The sequence below is a fragment of the Cuculus canorus genome, chromosome 1, assembly GCF_017976375.1.
Source record: "Cuculus canorus isolate bCucCan1 chromosome 1, bCucCan1.pri, whole genome shotgun sequence".
Lineage (NCBI taxonomy): Eukaryota > Metazoa > Chordata > Aves > Cuculiformes > Cuculidae > Cuculus > Cuculus canorus.
This window is the reverse complement of record NC_071401.1, coordinates 132,281,349-132,297,826: the sequence shown is the minus strand read 5'-3', so window position 1 is coordinate 132,297,826 and position 16,478 is coordinate 132,281,349. Positions and strand designations below refer to the sequence as shown.

The following is a 16,478-nucleotide window of genomic DNA, read 5'->3' as shown; positions in this document are numbered from 1 at the left end:
TGACCGTCCTTTTGGGAATGGATCCCCTCTTCTCCCAGCTGCTTTCAGACCAAGTGCAAAATTGAGCTGGAGGCAGCTGCTGCCTGTCAGGGACAGTTGCCCTGCAGGCATGTTCCTGCCCCCCTCCTAACAAAGGACTGAGCTACCACCTCTCTTTACAGATCTTTAAGCCTATGTCCAGCTCTGTGCCCTCATTTATCCAGAAGAAATGAATCCAACTCACTGCACAAATGGCATTGCAGAAGTTTTTATTATACCATTAGATGACAGAGATGGATTTGGCCAGAGCCTTGCAAACATGACAGTCCTTGCCTTCTCTTGCTGGTGGGAGGCAAGTGCTTCTGCTTTCTTCTCACTTGGCAGCAGCTGTGGCGTAGGCACGTGCAGCCCGTGGCCTGGAGCTCTTCCCCTTCTTGCTCATCTTCTTTCTGGAAAGTGGGGCCACGCGTTCGCTTTGGAGGACAGCCCTGCCACAGTGCCTGAGCATGCTGTCTTGCAGGAGTTTCTTGAGTGCGGAGCTCTTTTGCACCGCCATCTTCAAGTGTGATGGAGAAATGCGCCGCTGGTTGCTCTTCTTGGCAACCTCGCCAGCCACATCCAGGAGCTCGTGCGTCACACACTGCATCACCGCAGCCAGATAGACGGGGGCGTTGGCTGCAAAGCGCTTAGCAAAGTGGCCTCTGCGCAGGTGCCTCTCCACGCGGCTCACAGGAAAGAGCAGCCCAGCCCGGGAGGAGCGGGAGGAGTAGCATCTTTTGACCTTCGCTTTGCTGCGTTCAGAGGGAGCCTCAGAAGATGATGCTTCAGATTCTGTCTCCTGCTCTGACACCGTGTAGCTGTCCTCTGCTCCAGACATGTTGCTTGCAGCTTGCTCCTGCCGGTCTCTGCACCGTACGTCTTCCCGTGCCCTGTCTGCCTTCTCTGCCTGTCTTTGCTTTCCTTGATGGCCCTCGGTGTTGGTTCCTGTCTCTGGAATCAGGTTGCCTAGGCCTGGCCAAGCCTTGTCTGCGGCAAGGTGGCTCCTTGGAAGAGGTGCTTGTGCTCAGCTGCTGTCCTTGTGCAGGCTCTGGCCCTTTGATCACCTGGGCAACAGGAGCAAGGACTCTCCTGGAGTGTCAGGGACCAACAGGAAAGGACTTCTTGTGTGACCTCACCTCCCTCCTCATGACATCACCCCTGCTGGCTCCGCCCCTTGTGGGTGAGCTCAGGGAGCAGCTCTCTCCCCAGCTCTGCTCCTTTTCCCATTGCAGAGTCAAGTGCTGGAAAGTGCACACCCATATAAAGCAGTATTTATCCTCAACAATCAAATTTCCACTGGGGACTCTTATCTGAAGGCTGTCATTCCATAACCAGTTTAAACCACTAAAAGCATTTGCCACACTACTCCGTCTCAGAAGGTACTGCACCGGAGCCTTCTGCCCACGTGCAGATGTGTGCCCTTGTTTAACCAGGAGAAACATGTCCAACACACAGTACAAAAGGCCCTGTGTTCTGGCTACAGTGATAAGATGTCATGGACTCGTTATTGTACTTTCTATGCAGTGTTCAAGGAGGGCTGGAAAGCTTGGCTGCCCCAAGAGGAGGACATCCATCTTCGGTCTGGCAGGACATTTCCCACCCACATGGCCCATCCTGCCTTCCCTTTTCCTGCCTGTCGCCCTAGGCCCAAAGCAGCTGCTTGCTATAGGGTGCAGCTGGAATGCCACTTGAAGGAGCAGCTGGCAGAACAGGCTGCAGAATTACAAGAGCAAATGAGGTTTGTTTTGCTCTGGGGCTCAAGTGATCAAACACGGAATGCAGCTAGGGACCCTCTACAGACTTTTCCCTGGCAGTGCAGGGCCACATGTCACTATTTAAACAAACCACCGACAGCATGCAAGAGGCAGTTGCTCTTTATGCTTTGCTGCTGAAAATCAGCAAGGCATGACCCAGACACAGCATGGTATCACAAGGGCTTTTACTCCACCCTTAGACCATAGTGATGGATTTGGTAGGAGCCTTGCAAATGGGACAGCCCTTGCCTCACCAGTGTGGGGCAAGAGTTTCTGCATTCTTTGCACTTGAATGTGACGTTCCAACGTGCAATCTTTCTTTAAGGCTGAGTGTTTAATATTCCTCCTCTTGAGAGGTTGAGGCAACTGACTTCTTCCTTTGGTGTGCCCCTGCCTTGCATACGGTGATGCCTGACAGGAGTTTCTTAAGTTCACAGTATCTTTTGACAGTGTGGAAAATATGCAATGGAAAAATGTGCTGCTCTGAAATTTCCTCATCCATGTCTACAGTCTTGTATGGTTACAGTCTTTTAGAAGTGAAAAGAGAATACAAAAAAACTCATTTCTCAAAGAAGAGCTGTTCAAAGCTGCAGAAACTCATTGCTCCTCCAAGAAGTATAATGTCCTGAACAGATTTACTGACTTAAATGACTCAACCCTCAGTCAACCAGAAATTTGTTCTCTCCTGTTGCTCTGAAACATGCATCAAATTCCACTTTCTGCAGTTATTTTGTTCTTCGAACTGAATAACATAGAAAAGGTCCCTAAAAAAATACAACACATTACAAATACTTGTATATTAGGAGGTGTGGTAACTTGTTTGGAGAAACAAGTCTCTTCTGTCTACTTTTAGGAGAATGGCTTATGCACTGCCAGTTACTTGATCTTATTCACTCCGTTTTGCTGGCCTGATTATATTCCAGAAGCTCTGATACATATATTTAACTTCCCTAAATCTTCTAGAAGGCTTCAGAATATATATATATATCACATATATATATATCACATGTTGCTTCAGCTGTGATATATTACATGCCTAGATGAAAAGCTGTGAGATTTAGGGATGCAGCTAATTGTTATAGGTTTTTCAGTTTTGAGGATTCTTTTGGTTCCCTTGTTTCCCTGGTTTTGCTTTTGTAATAGTGGGTTTGTGATCTAGTTTAAAATAGAAATGCCTTATAGTTGAATGGATCTGTCCCATGATATTTGGAGTTGCATGGGTTTTTATGAGCACAATATTGGTTAATTAATCTTATGTGTGACCCTCAACCTGTATTTTGGGAAAGGCTTATTTTTCGAAAAGAAAAGATGAAAGTGTAAGATCAGGTTACATGAAGGGTTGAATTATAATGGATACTCCCATCTGAAAGCTATTACAGGATTTCACTTAGCCTGTGTAAGAAATTTTTGTTCTAATTTACAGCTTTTAAATATTCATAAACTAGGATCTAATCCTCTACTCCTGGGCAGGCATCCTCCAGCACTCTCCTACAATAGTTTTACTTGTCTTTAACTTGCAAGGATAAACAATCCAGGACAATTTAGTCTCCTGAAGTATTACAAAATGTACCTGTTTCTACAGAAAGCCCTTCTTTTCACCTATTCCAAACAGATTATATCCTTCTTAAATTTTGATGATCAGAAAAATGATGCAGACTATTCTCCATGTGGTGTCATTATTGCTTCATGTACTAGCGCAATATCAATACCTCCGCTCTTGACATTTCTTTCGATGTAACAGATATGAGATCTTAACAGTCACAGTATATTCCTAGTTCCTGCTCAAACTCAGAGGAAAAGTTACAATACTCAGGTCCTTCTGTTGTTGAGCCTTTTCTGATTCAGAACGTTCTGGTTACAAATTCCCATATATGTGGCCTTGACATTTGCATTACTGAATTTCACTGCAATTTGATTTTTCCATTCCTTAAGATTTTCAGAAGAATGAACTGTAGCTGTATTTGCTTATAACAAATAGGAAACACTCTATGATTTCAATTCAGCCAAGAAATCTTTCTTGAATTTACCTTAATCACTGTCAACTGGCAAACAGTCTTCACAATGCATTTTGAGATGCGGCACAACAGCTGCTTAGAATAAACAAACATTTAAATTCTCATATTTGTGCTATTTTTAAAAGTTCGAACAGCCAAAAGTTTTCTCACTCTGTATAAGAGTCAGATTTGAAATGGAGAAGAGACAGCATTTCTCAGCTGGCAAATAGTCATACTACCACAGGATGATTATATAGGTTTTCTGTTAGAGACTTATCTTTCTTTATTGTAGATCTTATATGTGTTTTCTCTTAAATGATTATTGGGTTTGATTGTCTAGAGCAATAGTCAAATAACATATTATAATAAGCATGAAATTTCTTAATGCCAATATGAAAGTAAAGCTTTCAGAGGTGCTGGGTGCTGGCTTGCCTCTTTAAGTCAATGAAGAGCCTCTGAAAATTGAAATCCTTTAACTTGGTGCCTAAGAGTGTATGGAGAGTGGAACTTTTAGAAGCTCCAGAATTTGTGCACAAAGCTGATAGAATATTTTAGATATTTACAAACATGTTTTACGAATGACACATGCACAACATGGAAGGAAGCTGGAAAGGGGTGGAGTAGGAAGTTCACTGCTTGCTCTGGCTGCAGATTTCTGTTGTCCTAAAAACTGTGTCCTCAGTCTTGCTGTACTGACTAAGGATGGATTGAATTCCGCTTTGATAGTGCTAGATAGGGAGGGGAAGGGAAGGGAAGGGAAGGGAAGGGAAGGGAAGGGAAGGGAAGGGAAGGGAAGGGAAGGGAAGGGAAGGGAAGGGAAGGGAAGGGAAGGGAAGGGAAGGGAAGGGAAGGGAAGGGAAGGGAAGGGAAGGGAAGGGAAGGGAAGGGAAGGGAAGGGAAGGGAAGGGAAGGGAAGGGAAGGGAAGGGAAGGGAAGGGAAGGGAAGGGAAGGGAAGGGAAGGGAAGGGAAGGGAAGGGAAGGGAAGGGAAGGGAAGGGAAGGGACCACCCCAAAGAAGAAAGAGAGGAGGCATCCAATGTCCTACCAGACATTCAAGTGCTTGTCCATCAAGGTAGAAACTGGCAAAGGACATACCTTGGTGTTGTTGTAATCAGGTAGGGCTTAAGGAAGCTTTGGCTGACTGTATACCTTTTCCATTGAAAGGAGCTTTTCTTTACAAGGAAAGAGGCATAGAAGTGTACTGTTTGTGTATTGGCTGAGGTGGCATTTTTCTAAACATGGTTCCATATAACAGTGTGCTTCCTCTGTCTAAAATCCACTTCCTCCACAGTCCCCAGTCATAAGCTCTAGCTATTGCAGTTTGAAAGGTCATATTCTGTTTAACAAACACAGTGGGTTTGTCCAGTCTGCTGACAACACTTATACATGGGCTGTGTTCAAATGCAGATTCAAACTTCTCACCTTAGTGAGAAGGTCTGAAAAAACAAGAAATTTTTTCTTGCTCCAGATTCTTACAAGAACAGAGTGTGGTGGTGAAACGTCATTTTCACACTTTCATTACGTCTGTTCTTGCAGTAGAATCTGTTTTAAAGTGATTCAAACAAAACCTGTGATACAATTAAGACTGTTTATTGAAATCAGAGCTAGTAAAATAATACAAGAAAATTATTTTACCTCCTATTTTCCTTCTGGAAGTAAATTCAGGTTGGAGAAAAATCTTCCCAAAAGAGATTTATTACATACTTGAGAAGTTGTTGCTAAGACTGAAGAGGTTACTGTAATGAAAATCTGCAACCAAATTCAGTAGCATAGATATACTTGATTCCTAGTTCTCTGCAGAAAAGCTGGTTTTTCACTAACATACAGTTTTCTAGCCTGATAGACAAGGATTTTTGCACCATATTTAGCATGAGCTTTTTATGAGTATGTTATGGATACACCACAAATATCCAATGAACGCTAATCTTTGTGTGCCTGTCCATGTAACAAAACTGAATGTAAGCACCCTTTACTCCTAACTTTGTAAGCACCCTTTACTCCTAACTTTTTCCTCGGGCTGTCTCTTTACATGTGGGTAAAATATAATGCAAAAAATTCAGGCAGCCAGAGATATTCCTGCTCTGAAAAGATCTATCAATCATCTACACAGAGCGACAGGAAAAATAGCAGTCATTACAGTGTATTTGCAGTCTGCCAGTATTATTTTACAAATGGGTGACTGAACTTTATACACAAGTGGAGGAACACCCATCACAAAAAATTCCTCTCTTTCAATTTCCTTCTGACTCACCCCTTTACCACAATGTGACTCATCATGTCTGGGTTAAGGAGACTCGGTCACTGAAGATGTTTAAGAACTGCTACTCAACAGTGGAGCGAGGCACTGCAGAGAGCTAGAGATGGAGAATGAGGATGGACAAGCCACTTCTGCACAGTGGTGTCTGCATATGGTGCAACAGCAGAGAGGTCGTCAGGGTAGTCTGGTCTTTCTCTGATAAAGACTGAAAGGTTGTGTGACTCTCACCCTGCTCCTGGCCTCATCATCCTTTCAGCTCAGCTTTTCCCCTTCTAGCATTTATTTCAGTGATTATTTATTTTTTGTAAAATAATTTCTTTATAATTAATTTCATAACATTATATGGAAATGCAGCTCATTTCTTTCAGTGTGGCTGATGTGTTGCATTTGTGCCCTAACACACGAACAGATATCTTTCATACCTTAACTGAAAATAGCAACTATTTCTGGAGCATCTCATTTCAAGGAATCATAGAATCACGGAATCAGTAGGTTGAAAAAGACCTTTGAGATAATCAACTCCAACCATACCTGTCCACTACTAAATCATATCCCTAAGCACTTCATCTACCTGTCTTTCAAATACCTCCAGGGATGGCGACTCAACCACCTTCCTGTGCAGTCTGTTCACTGCCCCATAACCCTTTTGGTGCAGAAAGTCTTCCTAATATCCAATCTGAACCTCCTCTGGTGCAACTTGAGACCATTCCCCCTTGTCCTATCACTTGTTATTTGAGACAAGAGACCAACACTCACTCACCACAACCTCCTTTCAGGCAGTTGTTGACAGTGATAAGGTCTCCCCTCAGCCTCCTTTTCTCTAGGCCAGGCAACCCCATTTCCTTCAGCCACCTCTCGTAAGATTTGTTCTCCAGCCTCGTTGTCCTCCTCTGGACACACACCGGGACTTCAATGTCCTTCTTGTAGTGAGGGGCCCAAAACTGAACAGAGTAAGCAGGTAGAAAATCCTTTTTTGGTTGCTGTATTTACAGGGTCAGATCAGTTGGATGGTTAAATGAGATAGTCGGGGTCCAGCCAGGAACCAGGACTCCCGATCTTCACATTCAGGAAGAAAACACCCGTCCTTGACAGAGCCACTTTAACTCCTTAATGGGCTTTCAATGTACTACATTTTTACTATGACACAGTAATCAGAACAGAGCCAGCTTCCTCCGTGGTTTCGCTGGAAATGCTGAAATGTGAACAAGTCCCATCACTTCAGAACTGTTCTGGCTGCAGTGTGCCCCTACTCACAAAGTACTGCTATTGCAGGAAAGAAGTGTGACGAGTTGGAGATGGAGGATGAGGAAGGCTACACTGCTTTAAATTTACGACCTTCAGCTTCAATTATTACCTCTGGATATTCTAGCAGCAGAAAACGTTCTGTATTTGAGGCTCCATACAGTTGTATTACTGTAGACAGTAAGTACAGATGGAAATCAGCTTTTCTGTCTAAATCAGAGCATAACTTAAAATTTGCAGGTTTATGTTGATTGCTTTAGAAGCTCTCTTAACTTTATAGTGCATTCTTAGATAAATGTTCATAGAAACAGCAGAAGGAATAATCATGATGGAATCTTGTGTGCTATTGTTTATGATCACAAATGGTTTTTTTACTGAAGCCTGTCTTTATTCAATTATTTTTTCCATTTACTTCAACACAGAGGACAGACTCCACCTTTGTATGTAATTTCTTTTCATTTTGGTAGGACTCTTTATTTACTGCAGGGCAGTAAAAGAGAGGAAGGCACTATAGTTTTGTTAAATAATACAAGTCTTGGAAATGGAAGAAATTTCCTCAGCTGTGGGGATTAGAAAACTGCCCGTTTATCAGTCTTAATAGGCTCTGACAGAAGCATATATTTTACCTTGTTTTTCTATAAACAACCTGAATGTTAACTAAGGTAGTGATTGTCCATGGAATGCCTGAGACCATACAATGATGACTTGAGCACTGTTGCTGCTGTTCAAATACTTACCATGTGACTTTCGTGTGAAATAAATACCATTGCTGTTAGTTGCAGGTTGGGTAGAGTAGAAGAAGACTAAATCAACATCCCTCTTGTGCTGTCTGGAAAATATCTAAGGCTAGCCACTGAGAGTGATGGATGAGAAACTGTTAAGAGGCAGCAACAAGAAAACCAAGGACAAAATACTACGTAAGGGAGTGTGATCTAGGGGCAGAGCTTCATGGAAAGAAACAGGTTGGAAAGCTCAGAAAACTCTTAAAATGGCATTTTAATATGCACATAGAAATGTAAAGTAGATAGACTTCTGACAAAATTAGATTGGGAGGGACCTCTATAGTTCATCTTTTCCAAATCTTTTGCTCAAAGAGGCTAGCTCTAAAGTCTGATCAAGTTGCTCAGGGTCTTGTCCACTTGAGTTTTAGAAAGCACTAGGGATAAAGATCTCCCTACCTTCCTGGGCACTTGTTGCAGTGCAGTAGGGGAAGAATTCTTTTTCCTGGCATCTAATCAGAAGTTTCCCTGATACAACATGTGACTGTTACAGTGCATTCTTTCACTGTGCCTCTGTGAGAAGAGTCTGCTCCATCTACAAAGTCCTTTTAGGTAGTGGAGAACAGAAATTAGGTCACCCCTTAGCATCCTCTACTGTAGGCTGAACAAGCCCAGGTCCTTTGGCCTCTCTATAGGTCCCTGACCAACTCAGTGTTCCTCTGCTGGACTCTCTGCAGTTAGCTGACATCTCTCTTGAACTCAGCACTGGACACAGTACGCTAGCTGTGGCTTCCTGACTGTCAAATAGAGTAGAATAGTCATTTCTCCCAACCTTGAAGTCTTGTCAATGCAGTCCAGTGCTGGTCAGCTTTTGCTGCCACAGGGCACACTTGAGGATTCACATTCAACTTGTCCACCAGGACCCTGAAACATAGCTGCTTTCTAGCCTGTCAGTCTTCTACCTGTGCTGGTGCATAGAGTTGTACTATTACTGGTGCCAGACTTCACATTTGCCTTTTGTTGTGTTGTTGTACTTCAGCTCATTCCTAGGACTTTTAGGTCATTTTAAGAAGAAGCCCTACTGTCCTGCATGTCAGTCACCATCTCAATGTGGTGTCATCCATGCTCTCTTCAAATAATTGATAAGGCTTAGGGTTATGTTCCTCAACTCTGGCTATATAAGATTTAGTTGCCAAGTCTATCTGGATTTTCGGGCACCTCTGGAGGGAGATTCTTCTCACCTAATAGAAGGTTAGTTCCATGGAGGTGCTTACTCAGATTCATTGCACTCAAGTAAAATACTTGATGTGTGTAAAATTTTCAATTAGCCTGATGGCTCTAAATAGGTCTGAAAGGGTATTACAGAAAATTGCAGAGCACTGATTCCCAAAAGGGAAAATGCATGTATATGAAAAAATATATATTTTAATCCAGGGATACTCTGCTATAAAATTCTGCAGAACTATATCCTTGATTAGAGATTGAACTACAATGGAAATTCAGAGAATGAACCTGAAGAAAGTTACACAGTTTAATGCTTAGACATTGCAATCATTTAGAAATCCTAGTCACAGATTCCAGAATTAATTATCCAAACCTAGATAGTAATTTTTCCTTTTCACAATGAAGAGGTGTTAGAGATAGTTTTATTATCTCTAGGACTGAGGGAACTGCAAAATCTAATCAGTTAGCTAGTTTCTTGAAAAAATTTACTCTAAAACACTAGAACCTCAGTTAATAAATATTCTCAAAATTACTGCAGGAAATTCAGAACAGTGAATAAAAAACTGCAGCAAGAAAAAAGGGCTCTGCAGAGGGGCTATAGGTGGACTAGTGTTGTCATAGAAGAGGAAATACAACTGTGTGGTGAGGAGAGATGCTGATGGTTTTGCTGAATGGGGTTTTGCTTGTTGCAGGAGCTTCTGCCTCATCTTCTGTATGGCGGCCAGTGGCGTTTGCTTTCCTCGCTTTGTGCCTGGTGCTGCTGACTGGGCTGATAGCTCTGCTGGCCCTGTGTAAGTACCATGCTGTCCAGAACTGCTGCTGTGGGAGTGAATTCCAGATGTACAGCTGCTTCTCCCCCTGCAGACTGTCCCTGGTGTCCCTGTTCCTTCAATGGAAATAATACGGCAAGAAGGGCAACAGTACAGATCTCCCACAGAACTACCCCCAAAACTAAGTATCAGTGCAGGTCACTTGGGATCACTAATACCTGCACTTATAGTTACCTTGCCCCTAAGGGTTACATTAATCCCAATGCAATACTTAAACCCAACTACTTCTAACCCTGAAAGTAACTCCTAAACTTAACCCTAGCCAAATCCTGTCCCTAATCCCCTAACTTTAATCCTGACCTTATGTGACACTAACTCTAAAGCTAAACTATACCTGAGCATAATACTAAACCCTAAACCTAACTGCAACCCTAATCCTGAACCATAACCCGGTGCATAAAAGTAATTCTGACATCTAATGCCTAACCCTGGTCGTAATGACCCTAACCTTAATTTAACACTAACCCCAATCCTAACCTATTCCCCTAAGCTTAACCCTTACCCAAACTTTAAGCTGTAACTCTAGTTTTCATTTCTGACATGCTCCGTTTTCGCAGCTAAAAGCTCGCCTCTCTACCCACACTATCTGGACAACGGTGCCCTCTTGTGATTGTTATCGGAATATTTCACAGTTATAGTTCCCTCTTTTTCTTGGATTGCAAACTTTTTGCAGGGAAGGCAGTCTTGGAATCGAAGCATTGTGACTGGTGCATTTGCCCAACGATTACAGCAGATTTTCCATAGCAACATTTGAATTAACAACGAAGGGTGATGACATATTACATTTGGGAGCAGAGACAGAGAGTCTCCGGCTTCATTTTGGCAGGGTGGAAGCAGTTGCAAATGCTCAGGACAAGCACTCAAGGCAGTCCACGGTATCAGTGGCAATTCTGCAGGTTACACACCTGACACCCCTCTTTCCTCCCCACCACTCAAAGTTGGACTGTCATCAACCCTTGATAAAATAATCTGCAACATTGAAAATCTTCAAGGACAGCAATCTCCCTAGGTGACCTCTTCTAGTGTTGCACAACCCTCCTGGTGAATACCTATTCCAGGTGTCCATCCTGAATCACTCAAGCCTCTATTTGTTGCTGTTGCCTGCTGTCACATCACTTGCTACTGTCCAGTGGAGTTTTGCTCCCTCATCCTTGTAACTGTCCTTCAAGTAATTGTAGAAAACTATTAAATCCAGTTACGATTATTTAGCATTTCGCCAAAGTTCCTCTCCTCTCCTCTCCTCTCCTCTCCTCTCCTCTCCTCTCCTCTCCTCTCCTCTCCTCTCCTCTCCTCTCCTCTCCTCTCCTCTCCTCTCCTCTCCTCTCCTCTCCTCTCCTCTCCTCTCCTCTCCTCTCCTCTCCTCTCCTCTCCTCTCCTCTCCTCTCCTCTCTCCCATCCCATCCCATCCCATCCCATCCCATCCCATCCCATCCCATCCCATCCCTTCTTTTGAAAAAGGAACCAAGTGTAGATGACATACACAAAATGGTAGATGTACAAATGGAACAGTTAAAAAGAGAAGAATGCCAAAAGCTACAAATTTTTAAAAACAAGCTTTGTTAAGCGCTTTAATGGCCTTCAGTTTTTCAGGTATCCAAGGATCCTGAGGATGGAAAGAAGCTGCAAGAAATGAGGGAAGCCTTGTGTTTTGAAGGGAAGGAGAAAAATGGTAAATGTAGTTAAAGTGTAATTAAAAACAAATCACCTCCCTTTCAAAGCCCATTGACTGAGAGACTGTAAAATCATACGAAAAACATCTGATCAGTCAGTGTCTGTTTTTAACTGTGGTAGTATTTGAGGTGTTAATATGTGTACACTAACACACAAAAATTTGCCTCCCCTCAAGAGCTCAGCTGATTCATGGCTACCTTTAAACTTCCTTCTTCAGTCAAGCTTGTAGCTAAAGCCCTTGTATTCCTCACAGGTCTGCATAATAATCTCTCTGATTTCTAGAAACAAAATGTGATCTCTGCCCAGCGAGCTGGCGAAACAGTGGAGCTGACAGCTGCTTCTACATTTCAAAGCAGAAGAAGACATGGAAGGAAAGCCAGGAATTCTGTTTCTCAAGAAACTCCACTCTTCTTGTGCTGAAAGACAAAGAAAAGATGGTACAGTCTTAACCTTATGCATTTCTTTATGTCATGTACTTTAACTTCCAGCAATCTTGCTGCCAGAAAATAATTTGTTCATTTATGATGTGTATACTTAATTTTCTCTGGGTCAAGTAGCCTTCCTGCAAGTCAGAAAACTGTCATGATTTGCAACGCTTTCTAATTTGCATGCTGTGAAAAATAATTAAATTTTATGTTATGAGAAACAGAAGAAGGCATTGTATAAAGTACCTTAATTAGCTAACACTTAGGTTTTCACAAAATTGCTTGTTATCAACACGAAGGAGAGACCCTAGCACACAGAGTATGAGTTTTCATTACTGAGGGATCAAGAATCAAACCTACATGAGATCTAGAGAGCGACCAATTCATCATGGCACTATCAATCATTAGCATGCTGCAGTGCTAAGTGGCTGTAAAAGTTATAGAGAATTAGTAATTTTAAGTAGTCTTATTTATTGGGGGTTTTTTTGCCGACTAAGGAAAAATCTGTAATTTCCTGTCAGGTCCATATTTTCCCTTTTTGTATACACATATCTAGGAATCTCTTTTTCAACATCTATTAAGCCTACCAAGACCCATATAACCTTATTTTCTTTTTGCTACATAAGACTTCTAAAAGGAAACAAGTTTCCCTGAGAATGTCTCATTTTTCTGGATGGAATTATTTTCAGAATGTGATTCTCAACTTTTTTTGTTTTAAGGCATAAAGGCTGGAGGTTTGGATTTCTTTTTTAAAGAACACCACACCTTCAATGCCAAATTCAAGAGGTGCTTTTGGTATGCTGTATAAATCCCTGGACAATTTGATTCCACGTCTGGGTATTTGCTTTTTCTTCCATATTTGTCATATGCAACTTCAGCCAGGCTGCAGTTAGACCAGTCTAAGCCAGCTGTGGATTTTAAATTTTGGATAAGTCCCTAAACATTCTACTCATCAGGAATAGAGTATCTGGAAGATCTGAACAGACTGAGATTCTGAGGAACCTCTTAGGTAGGACTTAGACACCTAGGGAATCGTTCTGGTGGTGCCTAAACATAGGTTTCTATGGCTATGTGAGATGCCTGAAGGTATTCTCTTTGACCTTCAAATGATGCCTCAGCAAGGCACAATTCTCCCAACGGTACTGGGTGTTGTATGTCAGCCATATGTGAAAACCTTGGACAGGCTGTAGAATCTCAAAAAGTGTATTTAGGCAACAGGCTCTGCCCTCTAGGCTGGGATTCATCTCAATTAACTTCAGGTATCTACTGTGTTAGCAGTCTGCAAATTTAGTGCTAAGCTAAGCTGCTTCCTCAGGCTCTGTCACACTCAGTGGGAGATCTAGCCAACACAGTCACCGCTCAGTAGCACTCCCACTGGGTGAGACGAATCATTTTTCAGGCTTTACTGGATTGGTTGGCCAGATCTCTGCTGGCTCTGTCTGAGGCTTAAATGACACTCCCATATCTACATCTAAACTACAGACATCTAAAGGAAATGTAGGTAACTAGAGGCAGATCAGATAAAGCTTCTTTTTTCTTTGGTTGGTTTGTTTCTTAAAAAGCGGTATTCTTGCAGAGCCAGGGTATATTTGTCTTGTGACAATTCAGTACTGTGGTATTTAAATAATCCTATAATCAGAGTAGTCAACACTGCCTCATGGAAAACAAGCACGGACAACAGGTTACTCTGCTATTGAGTGTTATCTCCTTTCATTGCAGAACCTTCACGACTGGAATATACAGGTAATTAGGTGTTATTTTTGAAATATTGTTGTGATGATTTTCTCATTCCTCCAGGTTTCCTTGCCACAGGATTCAAAGTTTTACTGGGTTGGATTATCATACATATCTGAAAGGAGCAGCTGGTACTGGGAGGATGGAACAGCTTTTTCAAAAGAGGAGACAAGTTGGTAAGTCTTCATAACTTAGGACCAGTGTGGTTCTATCTAATGGGCCCCAGTAAATTATGAGACTCTTTATGCTTCCTCTTAGTTTCCCATATATCTCCAATGGAGTTCCAAATCCATGTCCTGTATAAGAAACTGTGGATGGAAAAGTACATCTTGACCACATGCACCAGACCCAAAAGGACCACTTAGCACAAATAAAATAGCTCCAAGGGGGAAATCACTCCACACTCCAGTGGCAGATCTGTATGATTACAAAAGGTCCAAATATAGATCACATGATTTCTCCAGGACATCATTAATCTATATGTTTTAATCTTCTAGGGTTATGCTATATGACAACATCTTCTGTGCCTCCTTATATGGACGGATTATTTATGCTAGCCCCTCCTGTTCAACAAAGCAATTCTGGATCTGTGAGAAAGTGACTGTTCATTTCACCTAAGGAAGCACTTCAAGGAGGGCCGTGGGATCTGCCACTGTGAGGCATCAGCTTTTGGAACTGGAAGTTTAAAATATATTTTTATTTCTGTTTGTTTATCACACAGTATTCTCAGAATGGTGACTCAAAAGAACAGGTCATTAGAGATCGAATCTCTTTGTCTGCATTTTCCTACTCGGGCTCACAAAGCAGTGAAAGGAAAAAGAACTGTGAAGCTGAAAACTGCAAGCCTATGAAGCAACTTAAAAGAATTAGCTACAGTCAAGCAATGATTCTTGTGTGACTCTCTAGGTTGACAACCACGCACTCTCATTGATCTACATTCTTGAGCTTCCGTCAGCATTTTATGCTAAGATCTGCCAGTCATAAAGCAGTTCAAATGCATCCTTGATGATTTTACTCATTGAATTACTTACTGTGCACACCAACTACTGCCCATATAGAATCATCTTCCAGAGCAGTTTGCCTAGGCATGCCTTCTTTCCTAAATATATTCTTCCAACTGTTCCCCTGTTTGCAGGGATATAGAAAGAATACAAGTCTCTATTTACACATAAAAATCTTTGCAAAAATTCATTAATATTTATAGGAGAAAAAGGATATTTGTGAGAAGACTACAGGGAATCCCTGGAAGCAATCTCTGTGAAAAGCAGAGTCAAGTGTTGTGGTTGGATTAAAACATTACCTGGATAACTTCAGTGTTATCACAACATTAATTGCTATGGAAATAACAAAGAGGATAATAATTATATGCTCCATTCAGAGCTGCACACAATCAGTACTCAGACTGATGTAGAATCCATTGTCACAGATCTTACTTAAGCTCTTATATTATATCCACACTGAGATCTCTGAAGCCCAAGGTGCACACTATGCATCCTGTATTACCAAAACATTTACACTAGTTCATGCATCTCTAATCTTCCAGCTGCACAATTCATGTGAGAATCCTGCAGATTCACGTCGCTCTAAGTCTGCCTGGTCTTTCTGACAATATATTCTACCCTTAACAGGATCTTTCAGCTGGTATCATTTCATCACTGGAGCATGGTCATTCACTCTGCCCCTGCCTTCGCTTGGTCAGGTTTTGTATTTGTTTTGTGTTAAATTAAATAAACCTTCACTCATATGAAACATCTGAGGCAGCAGATGTCTTGCCAGCCTTTCAGAATTTTTTCCCTTGATATCATGACTTTAATACACCCTATGTTCTCTGGATAAAAGAACTTCCAGAGCATAAAGGGGAGAGTGCACAGCACCGTCCAGAAAGAGCCAGCAAGCCGTGAGTTGAGCTTTGCAAAAAAAAAAAAAATGTGCTCCTCTTGTAGTTGGGTGGTGCAGAGAATTTGAGTTGCTAAAGAAAGTATTATCTAGTCTGTTTCTCACTTTCTAAATTTTTCTGTAACTTCTCAGCAGCTTACTCTCCTTTACTAACCATGAGGAAAAAACTGAATTCCTATTCTGTTCTGTATGAAATGATCACTTTAGGTGGTAATATGAGAGTTCCTGTTCAGGATCTGGAGAACCTTCTTGGGGTGAAAATTCTCCAGCACCTTCTCAGAAATGTGTGCTCTTAACAGTTCCCACAGCTGGTATACCTTGGGAAAAATTATCTGGGCTCTGTTCCAGCAGACCACTGCCTTTCAATTTCCAGACCCAAAATAACACTTCATAAAGCAATGGTAGGAGTGACGTAACCACTAGTGAGGGACTAGTGCTATTTTTAGCTTTGATGAGGCTCCATATGTTTTTTACATCGTTGAGCCGAAGGGGCAGGTGGGAGAAAGATCCTTTGGAATTGAATTACGTGAGTGCTTATGTTCTTCAATATTTTGTATAGATCTTTATAAAATTCAAAATGACTAAGCAAATTTTGTAATAATACGTGATTGTTCAAAAAAGCTTTATGATATTTCAAAAAATTCTGTACATGAGAGTTTTTAACAAGATGGTGTGAGGTTTCTTTCTAGGATTGATTTGTCCTCCAAGTAAAGC

General features: G+C 41.8%; 2 protein-coding genes across 2 annotated transcripts; one reads left to right on the top strand and one right to left on the bottom strand.

The window, feature by feature from the left end:
• Positions 1 to 252: 252 nt before the first annotated feature.
• On the bottom strand, positions 253 to 2,275 carry LOC128850980 (histone H2A-beta, sperm-like). Its single transcript, XM_054056786.1, has one exon. It carries the CDS (start codon positions 854 to 856, stop codon positions 353 to 355), a length of 504 nt encoding a protein of 167 aa, XP_053912761.1. The 5' UTR covers positions 857 to 2,275; the 3' UTR covers positions 253 to 352.
• A 4,904-nt stretch (positions 2,276 to 7,179) lies between these two features.
• Positions 7,180 to 16,478, top strand: LOC104060652 (natural killer cells antigen CD94). Its single transcript, XM_009562463.2, has 6 exons — positions 7,180 to 7,445; positions 9,901 to 9,999; positions 11,621 to 11,707; positions 11,992 to 12,146; positions 13,932 to 14,044; positions 14,366 to 16,478. The coding sequence occupies exons 1-6, from the start codon at positions 7,319 to 7,321 to the stop codon at positions 14,484 to 14,486; spliced, it is 702 nt and encodes a 233-aa protein (XP_009560758.1). The 5' UTR covers positions 7,180 to 7,318; the 3' UTR covers positions 14,487 to 16,478.

Coding starts and splice junctions, on each gene's coding strand:
- LOC128850980 (XM_054056786.1), bottom strand. CDS start 856: ATGTCTGGAGCAGAGGACAGCTACACGGTGTCAGAGCAGGAGACAGAA.
- LOC104060652 (XM_009562463.2), top strand. CDS start 7,319: ATGGAGGATGAGGAAGGCTACACTGCTTTAAATTTACGACCTTCAGCT. Junction 12,147..13,931: donor TGAAAGACAAAGAAAAGATG/GTACAGTCTTAA, acceptor TCATTCCTCCAG/GTTTCCTTGCCACAGGATTC. Junction 14,045..14,365: donor TCAAAAGAGGAGACAAGTTG/GTAAGTCTTCAT, acceptor TTAATCTTCTAG/GGTTATGCTATATGACAACA.